This window comes from Pollachius pollachius, assembly GCF_949987615.1.
Source record: "Pollachius pollachius genome assembly, chromosome: 11".
NCBI classification, from domain to species: domain Eukaryota; kingdom Metazoa; phylum Chordata; class Actinopteri; order Gadiformes; family Gadidae; genus Pollachius; species Pollachius pollachius.
The window spans coordinates 14098078-14109359 of NC_136944.1; the positions used below are offsets into that span (position 1 = coordinate 14098078).

Below are 11282 nucleotides of genomic sequence, written 5' to 3' on the forward strand. Positions count from 1 at the left end.
ATGGTTATTTTATTTTTAATTTTTTTTAAAGCTGAACGTTTTTAAAGACTTTTCAGACCAAATAAATGTGAGAACAACCGAACACACCTACTAGTATTTTGAATAGGCTTCTTGCTCCTATCATCTAGCCAAGTAAATTGAACTGCCTTCTACTCTGGTAGGGGTAAAACGAAAGGTAAAACCCATAACATACTCTTAAAAAACAAAGTCCCTTTAACATTCATATTGATGGGCTTCTGATACGAGAATGAATGACTTTGACTAATGAAACATTAATGAATCAGAAATAGCAAAAAATGTTTTCAGACATCAAATTGTGTTACCTCAGTATATGAATACCAGTGACGTGTTCAAAGATGTTCATGAAGTTAACGTTCAGGTTCTTAGTCTCTTGAGTAAGGTTTTGGTTAAAACAACACTTGTTGTTTTCAACACATATAGTATTCATTTCTAGACAAGATAGCGCAAAACCTGAAATGCGAAATATGTCTGTCCTATTTCCTGGGGCACCCTAAGCTTGAAATTGCTCAACTTAGATAATTGTGAGAAGAGCCGACATTGGATTTCAAGGTTCATAAATGCATTTTAACACTAGTGCCAGTGTCATTATCTTATTTTTTGTGTGAATCAGAAGCAGTTCACATCTAGTAGTCCAATTGGAAACGCTTGACCCTTAAATGGTTGGTTGAATTTACATGAATGAATGTTAAATAAGTGATTTCCTATGTCTGAATCTGTTTCTTCAGTGATTGATTCTTTCATTTTAATTGAATCTTTAATGGAGACATATGGCATTGTGTTATTATTATTATTATTATTATTATTATTAGTAGTAGTAGTAGTAGTAGTAGTAGTAGTAGTAGTAGTAGTAGTAGTAGTAGTAGTAGTAGTAGTAGTAGTAGTAGTAGTAGTAGTAGTAGTAGTAGTATACCATTGATTAAATAATTAGATTTTATTTAAACTTTTTATAATCATGATTTACAAAATTAATGCCCTTGAGTTTTTGCCAGTATAGATTGTTGGATTTGGGCAGGGGTGTGTGAAAGAGAGAGAGAAGGAGGGAGAAGGGGAGAGAAAATGGAGAGAGAAAAGCGATGCAAAAGAGAGGGTAGGGAGAGAGAAAAGAAGAGGGAGAGAATGAAATAGAGAAGGGAGAGGGAAATTGAGGGAGGGGAGGGAGAGAGAATGTTGAACTGTGAACACAGAGGCTCCTCCTTGCACGTGTGTGGTTTATTGTGGTATCCTCGCTCTCTCTCTCTCTTGCACTCATTTGCTGCCTCTCTCACTCACTGTCTCTCTCTCAGTCTCTCTCACTCACTCGCTCTACCATTTACTCTCACTTACCCTCTCTCTCATCTCACCATCTCACCATCTCTCAGGAGAACAGGGGAGCGGATAGAAATACCAGCTCTACAGGAACAAAACATAGCAGCAGCAGAAGGGAAGGAGAAGGAAAGAACAGGAGAGAGAGGAAGAGAGAGAAAGAAAACTATAGGGTTTGAGAAGCTAGGAGGACTCAGGTTTTGAGAAGCTAGGTACACTCTTGGGTCAGTTCTTATCAGCCTGCTAACCTTCACCACGTGCTCCCTCTCGTGCAGCCTCACCTCTACCACGTGCGCTCCCGTGCACGCCTGTCCTCTGACATGGACCGGGCCGGGGAGGAGGCGGAGGAGATGGAGGTGCCCATCCCGCTGAGCGAAGGGGAGCAGCTCATCGTCCAGGAAACCTGGGCAAAAGTCTACCTGAATTCTGAGGAAGTGGGCGTGGCCATCTTGCTCAGGTAATCATTGGCTTACCTTTGCTACCCCTCCGCTCCACTACGGAGCACTGACCTTTGTTCTTGCTCCCATTTGTTTCTTGACGAGTTGGACTGAAACTAGAATGGTATAATTTAATCCTTGCAAAAGGGTTTGTCGGTCTGGCTTTATTATACGCAGGATTGCTTTTCCAGGAGTTTAGCGCCACCGCAGCATGGAGAGTTAAAAACTAAAACCTTTTCTCACCACAGCTGTTATTTTATTCTATCAAGGCAAGACCAAGTCCAGTCTCAAGTCTTTATAGTGCACAGTTGAGACACAGCTACATTTGCACAAGTAATATAAATAAGTAAAATAGTCATTTTTTTCTTTAGTTCACCTTTCATATTATATACCTTCAATACTCAGATGAGATGATTGACAGATTTAACAGCCGTAATATACAACAAAAAAGAGTGGTTGATTCGTACATACAGCTAAATGAGCCACTGTAACCCAGTGGGAGACATTGCTATGCTGTAGCAAATGCTTCAAAGAGTTTTCCTTTTGGAATCAGTGCCACAGTTTTTTGTGTTTCCACATGTTTGCAATGGATCAAATGTGATCAAGAAAGCTTTAGGCTGCATTCAGCCATTTTTTGATTGGATTGGATTGTGTTTTGATTTTCCATTGCTATAGAGCCATTAATGCATGAGAACCATGAGACTCAATATAAACAGAAATGAATCAAAACGTGGCGCAAGCAAAAATTGTTGACAATAGCTTTAAAATATCATGGAATGTGTGAGGTGTGAACCAAATGTTAACCAAAATCAAGTGTGTCTGTGCTATGTAAAGACTTGGCTCATAAATCTGACTTTATACTAACAACTAAAGTCGGATTGCAGACAAACTCAAATCTGAGTGAACACTCTATTTGCTTAAAAATAATTGTTATAACCATTCATGTTGCTGGGGTCGGGGAAGGGCATTACATGGCATTAATCTATACTGGAAAAAACTGACAAGCGTAACAACAACAAACATGATACGGCTGACCATTCATCTCGGATCCAGAAGGAGACGATGATGAATTAAACAGCCCTTAAACAAAGTGTCTGTAAAGGTTCAAGAGTGCAGTACAATGAGTTGTAAAATGCAACTCCGCCACTTAAACTTTCTGGTTTCTGGCACAAGCACAACTTCCCCCAGAAGGTGGTCAAACTTCTGTATCCAAGATTAGAAAAAAATGTATCGCTGGCCAAAATGAAAATAATCCAACTTTATTTTCATTCAGATCCACTCTGATGTTATTGATCATGCAGTCTGGTTTTGGAACCTGGTCTCAGTTGTGGCGGGTGACAGCCAATCTCATAATTACTAAGTTTAACAACCAGGGAAGTTTGTTAGAAAGCACACTTGATGTATTATGAAGGAATCAAGTGGTGAAAACAGGGAGCAGCAACATGGTCTGGGCTGCATTGAAGAACTACATTACCAAGCTTGTATCGAAGCCATATTGAGGCCGTTGCTGTTCAGTTTGCTATGTGCCTGGAAAATATTGAGAAAAAAAAGACATGAAAACACCAACCAAGGCCGAGAGCACACATTAAAAGCAGCTTATATATAAACCATTTTTTATCTTGGTTCAATTGCTATAGCTGTTCCGTTTTATATCAAAGAAGAAAAATGCTCCTGCAGTACTTAACAGTCTTTGGCTTTGCTCTGATGTTGATTGTATTCTCTGATTGTCTACCAAATGACCTAATGTAACAGAATGTCATGTACTTGGTCTTTTGCCAGAAATCGTTCCGTTTCTGGAAAGGGATTCAAAAGGTCTCATGCTATGAATCTGGTTTCCATGCGTCAGACATGTTAACTACTTTCTTGATGTTGACGCTGTTGGGATATGTTTTTTGTTTCTTGAATGATTTCTCACTGTCTACTCTTTCTATTTTAGGATGACAAATTAGAGGAGCCTTCTTCAACCATCCTCTCGTAAAGCAAACACAAGGCCTTTTGAACACATTCCATTTTAAACACTGCCATCTGGATCTGGATCCACAATCATAGTCAAGTTATACAACAGAAGCTCTGGTTCTAATCACATGTGCAAACCCCTGGTTGATAGCTGAGGTCAGAGGCAGGTTCCGGGCAGCTGTATTTTCATTCTTCTCAACTGTAACCTTCCGGAGACAGTTGAGACCAATTCATTGTTGGCAGCATCTTCCTCAAATACCTATGTGGGGTAAAGTGGGGACAGATTTTATTCCTAGGGACATGCTGTTGTAAGGTGATAACGCACACGATTATCATCTTGCACACTGTTGTGCCATGGGAAATGTGATAGGAACAATAGTGATGATGGGTGTGTTCTAATGTGTCCAGACCTGTCTATGGAGACGATCGCATTCAGGTTTTGATGCCCCAATAGTAAGCACGTAGCCGGTTGAGTAACAGAGGTGGGGAGACCGTAGTTTGTTTTAACTAAATCTCTCTCGGCAAATTTGACCTTTAACATAAAGACTTACGGTAAAGGTCAAAGATTATGTCAACCTTAAGTGCCACCATAAATTTCAGGTGACCAGGTAAGAGCGCAAGGAGTTCCTATCAATACATTCATTTATCTTTAGGGTCTTCCACCCTTTGCCACACGCTTTGGCAGCACAGGAGCATAAAGAATCTCAGGAATGATGGTCAATTTAACCATGGTAAATCATAGCTGGGGCAAGATCAATGCAGCACCCTTAAGATGTCTGAGTTGGGTTATTTTCTGAATAGAAGAGAGTCCGGCTTCATATGCATGTTGTGAGTGAAGATGGGGAAAGCTTTTATTCTCAGGGACGTGCTGTTATTAGATCTGCACACAATTATCTTCTTCCCCACTGTCGTGCCTTACGACATTTTGATATTTCAATAACTGAAGTTTTGTTCAGTTAAATGTGAAGTAAATGACTTGTCTTCTGTGTAGAAACCCGGTTTGGATGGTTTTGTTTGAGGGAATCTGAGCTGGGCGTGGGGCTCACAGAGATACAGTGAGAGAGAGAGAGAGAGAGAGTGAGAGAGAGAGAGAGAGAGAGAGAGAGAGACAGAGAGAGAGAGAGAGAGAGAGAGAACCTGGTTTACAACAGATAGTCGATTCTCGGGGGGTCATCAGCCAGGAAAAACCAACATTAAAAACAAGTTGTTTCCTCATTATTCTTCCAAGATTTTGACAAGGAATGATGTGTTCCACTTGAAGATTGTAATTGAACCCTAAGAGATATAATACGTTTATGGGTTAGTGGTTTAACTCTTAGAGAGAGAGAGAGAGAGAGAGAGAGAGAGAGAGAGAGAAAGAGAGAGAGAGACAAGTGTGGATTAAGTAGATCCTGATGACTATATAAAATACTAATGAGGCTATTTATATGCGCCCACGGGTCGTCCAATTACACCAGGGGAGATTAAACACCATGGTTCCTCTGCACTGGGTGAAGGCAGACAGCCGACCTATTAGCACATGCATAGATGCTCTCTGAGATGAAAGTGAACAATGTGTGAGTGTGTCTGTATGTGTGTTCCTTCTGAGAGACCTTTCTTCCCTGGTAATGGATGTTATCTGTCCCAAATTCGTGTGAGGTATGGCGTGTGGAGGCCGGCGCTGTTGTTTACTTTCCATTTTTTCGGGACAACTGGAGTAAATCATCAGAGGAGAGTGTGTTTGTTTGTGTGTGTGTGCAAGTGTTCAGAGTAACATTTGTGTGCTCTTTTGCACAAAGGTATGTGTGTGTTTGCTCAGGTGTGCAGGTGGAGGCAGGAGAATGCATATCTAACTGAGACATCCTGTGCAGTTTGACCCAGACAAACACAAAGGGAAGCCTAGTAAATAATTAGATTAAATGAATAGGTTTTTCTTTTTATATACAGATTAGGACTAAAGGGTAATGCTAGCGTTTTATAACTGCTCCTCAACTTTTAAAAGACATATTCCATGTGATAGAGGTATTTTGAATATTCATTGATTTAGATAAACTTAGTTGGAACAGCCTCATGTCTTCCAATCATGCATTGCAGGATTTCAAGAGGGTCTCTTGATTCTTAGGCCAAAGGAAGCACACCTAGCTACCGTGCATCAAGTTCTGTAGTTCAAGTAGTATCCCAGAAATTAATTTGTAGTAGTTGAACATGAATTTGTAAATTTCCCTTTTCAATTACTATTTTAGTTACATTACAGACTAACAAAAATTATGAGCTGTCCTACGCTCATACTTGGTTTCTTTTGGAAAAAAAGTCTGCTGAGTAGATGAATTCAAATAAATATACACTAGCAAATTGGGTCTTGGGTCTCTTTTAATTGAAATAAGGGTCTCAAGGACACAGACAATTGAGTCAAAAAGCATGCAAGCTTTAGTTGTAGAAGAACAATAACCATGGCAATGATAGTAAGCCTATCACATACATTCACTGAACGAGGATAATGAAAATAAAATGCACTTTTCCTTCTAGCAATGTCTACAAAATGCCTTTTAATTACAAAATGTTGTGTCGTTGTTGCAGTTCTTCGACTAGTGGGTGGGGGGCACTCTACAAGGGAAAGCTTATCTAGGAAGTTTCTGGTCTTAATGACAATGAACCTTTTCTGTTGTTTAGGGTGGTGATCACGTTGGTTCACCCAAATTTGATCATGTCTGCCCTCAGACTATAGAGTTCTCGACAAGAGAGTCCACTGATTAGATCAAATTCATTTAATTGTAGATACAACGAAATAAGAACTGAAGATTTTGTTTAGTTAAAAATTCAGAATTTTACGTTAAAATGAAAATTTCAAGCCTGACACTAAAGAGTTGGTGATTTTATTAAAACACGATAAGAGAATTGTTTTAGTATTGGAGCCAGACGTTCAGACAGAAGGCTACCACTCCTTTCTTTTTCTATCAGAGATAGATTATCTACCAAGAATTATTTCTGACTGGCTCGTACTTTAATGTTTATTGCAGAACCTGCATGTTCAAAGATCCAGGATGTCTTCCTGTAACAGTTTTTATTTTGTCAAAGTCAACATGTTTATTCATGCTGACACATACACACACACATTTACAGAAACACACACACACACACACACACACACACACACACACACACACACACACATATCACCCATACCCACCACACACATACCACATATACAAGCATACAGACTACACACACATCAAACACATATACCACAACACACACACACACACACACACACGCACACACACACACACACACACACACACACACACACACACATACTCAAAAAAACACACACACACACACACAATTACACTCTGCTTACACACACATGACCGCACAAACAACACAACAGTTAAATATTACAAGGGAGAAAAATATGCAGTGTTCCCATGTCAACACTCAATGTTTACTTATGATATCTTGTAGATGAAGAATTGCACAGGGGAGGGTTATCAGGCCTGTGGTGGACGGCGGTGAGGTGCAGGTCCAACAGCTGTAAATGCTCTCTTTCCTGGGTTAAGAGTTAGGCCATTACCCTGGCCTAACCGTATTATATCTCTTAGGGTTCAATTACAATCTTCGAGTGGAACACATCATTCCTTGTCAAAATTTTGGACGAATAATGAGGAAACAACTTGTTTTTAATGTGGGTTTTTCCTGGATGAGGACCCTAGTGAACTAGAGAATCTACTATCTGTTGTAAACTAGTTTCTCTCTCTCACTCCCCCTCTCTCTCTCTCTCTCTCTATATATATATATATATATATATATATATATATTTTTTTTTTTTTAAGTTTACCTTTATGGTTATATGGGAGTGAATGGAGGGAAAGAACAGCACTACTTTGCAGTTGGCATCTCAACCGATTCTTGAGGCTTTAACGTCAAAACGTCACGTCTTCAATGTCCGCCTCCATTTTGGGAGCATAGGAGCATTGGAATGTTAGTTATTATGTTGATCATGATGTTATTTGTTATTGTTTGGTTATTTATCGTGAAATGACATGTGATAATGTCATTATGGAGGGACATTGTTGTGTTTGAAACTTCCACAGCGTTTCTCATGCGAGATGTGGCAAAACATATTTAATAACCTTGGTTATGGTATATTTTAGTTGATTTAGGATTATACAGTATAACTCATCAAAACATTGTGGAGTATTGCCATCATCATGCTTTCCAATGATGCATTCTGCTGTACAATCTCTGTTTCCCTTCCCCCCAGGTTGTTTGGGAATGAGCCCAGCTCCAAGCGCTTCTTCAGCCAATTCCGGGACATGGAAGACCCCCTGGAGCTGGAGCGCAGCACCCAGCTGAAGAAGCACGCCCAGCGGGTGATGAGCGCCATCAACACCCTGGTGGAGAACATCCAGGACGATGCCAAGATGGCCTCCGTGCTGAAGATGGTGGGCCAGGCACATGCACTCAGACACAAGGTGGAACCTGTCTACTTCAAGGTACAAACACACACATGCACACACACACGCACACACACACAAACGCACACACACAGTATAACATACAAACATGCCACACACTGACTTTAACACATAAACATGCTCATGTACACAGAAAAGACACAGATTTATAAGCACACGCGTATACACACTCTGTTGTCCACAAATAAATAAACAAATGAAAGTGGTCAAGATTTATAGCTAAATACAAACCTCTTCCTACATTCCTCTCTTTCTGTCTTCTGACTCCTTGTCTCCATCTCTCCCTACATTCCTCTCTTTCTGTCTTCTAACCTCTCCTTGTCTCCATCTCTCCCTGCATTCCTCTGTTTCTCTCTTCTAACCCTCTCTCTCTCTCTCTCTCTCTCTCTCTCTCTCGATATCCGTCTCTCTTTTCTAACACCTCCCTTTCTCTCTCTCTCTCTCTCTCTCTCTCTCTCTCCCAACCTTTTCCTCCCTCCATCTCTCCATTCCCCTGACCCCCCTCCACCCAGATCCTGTGTGGGGTGATCCTGGAGGTTCTTGGGGAGGTGTACCCGGGGGTGGTGACGGCGGAGGCGGCGGCCGCTTGGACCAAACTGCTGGCCACCGTGTGCTGGAAGCTCTCTGCCGTGTATGACGAGCTGGGCTGGACCCCCGGGCCCGGGTACCAGGACGGCCAGCAGCACCACGACACCGCAAGCAGCAGCTAGTCCTCAACCCAAGCCCTTATGCCTCTACGGCCCCCTCGCTCCTCCTGGCTTTCTGGAAACTTTTGACTGGTTTTATTGACGTCCCGACACCCAAAATGAGCATGTGGACCGGACCACCATGCCCCGTACTAAGGCCTTGTTCATACCGGTGAATTAGTTGCCTTTCAGCAGTTCACGGGGAGACCATTTAGTTCCAATTCAACACAGTGCAGCTGTGCTGCAGCGGCTACTGGGATACACTCGCCAATAAATAGTTAAATTTGATAAGTGACTGTTTAAACCCCTGCGCTTCACGTTTGTTGAAATGTGCGTCTAATACACGTTGATCCATCAGACCACAGAATTACTTTGAGTCGGAAAACTGTTCATTCAAGTTCAGAATATTTTCTGTCATCATTATGCAGGTCTCAGTGGGCCCAGAAGGGTCAGCTCTGCTGGGTCCCGGATTAAAGCAGTTTAAGAAAGACTGATACCATTCCCAATGGTGACCAAAAAATATCATAATACATCCATAAGTAATGGGTATGCTCACGTTCAGTGAACTACTAATGCACACTCATGGGCTCAAATGGAAATCTGCAAGGGGTAAAATCAATGTTGAGTTTCTGAGTGGTTTGTTTAAATGTGTATCCAGTTCTTAAAGGCCTCCTACAGCCATGGTCTGCAACCTAAGGTTGCCCCTAAGATGGGCCAACCGTCATGCTTATTAGAAAAGGTGGGCAAACAACATAATGGTTAAATTAGTGGTGGTTGAAAGAAATTGTATCATAAGCAATATAAACAAGGACCTGTGTGAGTGAGTGTGTGTCTGTGAGGGTGTGCTAAATATTGAGGCTAGTGCTAAACATGGCGTTAAACGCGTGCCAGAGACCAGCCTTCTCAATCTAACAACCTAACACAAATTAAAGCTACAGTCAAGATCTCCATCTCACATTGAATGTTTATTTACACATTCATACATATAAAAGCTTGTGTCGTTTTTTTTGTTCTTCTTTCAATGGCTCCTTTTTCAGAAACTAAAACAGATATTGGCTGTTAGTGTGTTTGTAACTGATATTGTCTCTGTGTTTTTATAAATAAACTAAACTGTATAAAGAGGAACTAAAATATATAAAGGAAACTAAACCATAGAAAGGAAATATGCCCGAACCACCAGCAAGCCAATGATTATGTCAAACTAGGTTGTGCCTTCGACAGAATTTATATAATTTCCATGTCGTCTAAATATAAATGTCATCTTTATCTCATTGCCATAGTAACACTCTTAGTTGTTTTTTTTTATCAATTGCTATTGAATTCTTCCCTCCTCAACTCAGAATGTATTTCTATGAATTTGGTCACAAAATATTCATGAATTTCACAATCCTTTTTTTTTAAAGAATAAATAAATAAATATATATATATATATACATTATAACAACTGTTCTCTATTGCCTTTTTTCAACAATCATTGTAAAAGATTTTTGAAATAATATTCTAAACTTCACAACAGACAAATGAAAACACCAACTTTCTTAATTTTAAGGGCCTTATTTTAAAGCGCAAGCAATGTGGGGGGAACTGGTACCGCGTTCAATACAACTTGGAACTTTGATAGTTTCAACTCTGAGATTCCGACTCCAGCTGTTGAATTCCACATGTTGCTGCATCAGAGCGAAATATAATTCATGAACACATTGCATTGTTACAAATCAAACTATGTTTTAAAATATCCACAAATATTTCTATTTAACCATCGACGAAGTTCAACATATCTGATGTTGTTACAAACATCAAGTCTGAGCTCCGAAATGATACCAGAATTTCCAACCTAAAATTCTGAGTTTACCAGCCTAGCGTCAAGCATTGCAGGTTGCTAGTAGTATCATTCAACTTCCATTGGTTGCTTCTCAGTTCCTGCCCACAATTCAACCTACTCAGCCTTAGTCAGCACTGACTAAAGATAGCAGGTTTAGCTACGCTAAACTAAAGACTGCTATTCTATGCTTCCTATAACCCACATGCCTTTGAGACACAGCAAGGGCCTATAAGCATAACTAAGCATAAGCATAACACTTTCAAAAAATATTTTTTGATGTTATGCATGTGTTGGGGTGTTTGAGGTGTTGATGCGCAACTCTCTATATTGTTACAATATTGCTAGTTTTACCGGGCATTCATAAGTCCTGATAAGTCTAATCGCTACTCACACTCAAGTCAGCTCCACCTCCGTCACCTTGGGTGAAAGGTACACCCTGGGTCGCCTGACCTAACGGAGCAATGAGGCCGGAAGGTGAAGTAGCCTCTTGCTTTCTGGAGTAAGTAGACCTTATAAAAGGCAATCAATCTGATTGTCTTCTATCTGATTAAGTGTGAAGATCCTGATTAGCGGGATATGTGTGATGTATCATTTTTATATATTG

General features: G+C 40.4%; 1 protein-coding gene across 1 annotated transcript; it reads left to right on the forward strand.

Moving 5' to 3' along the window:
• Nucleotides 1-1260: 1260 nt before the first annotated feature.
• LOC307082747 (cytoglobin-1-like) lies at nt 1261-10289 on the forward strand. Its single transcript, XM_079746414.1, has 3 exons — nt 1261-1780; nt 7957-8188; nt 8683-10289. Exons 1-3 carry the CDS (start codon nt 1644-1646, stop codon nt 8878-8880), a joined length of 567 nt encoding a protein of 188 aa, XP_079602540.1. The 5' UTR covers nt 1261-1643; the 3' UTR covers nt 8881-10289.
• Nucleotides 10290-11282: the final 993 nt, after the last annotated feature.

Excerpts from the sequence above, each read along its gene's own strand:
- LOC307082747 (XM_079746414.1), top strand. The coding sequence starts at position 1,644 with ATGGACCGGGCCGGGGAGGAGGCGGAGGAGATGGAGGTGCCCATCCCG. Across the intron at positions 1,781-7,956 it reads GGCGTGGCCATCTTGCTCAG|GTTGTTTGGGAATGAGCCCA; the intron begins GTAATCATTGGC and ends CCTTCCCCCCAG. Across the intron at positions 8,189-8,682 it reads TGGAACCTGTCTACTTCAAG|ATCCTGTGTGGGGTGATCCT; the intron begins GTACAAACACAC and ends CCCTCCACCCAG.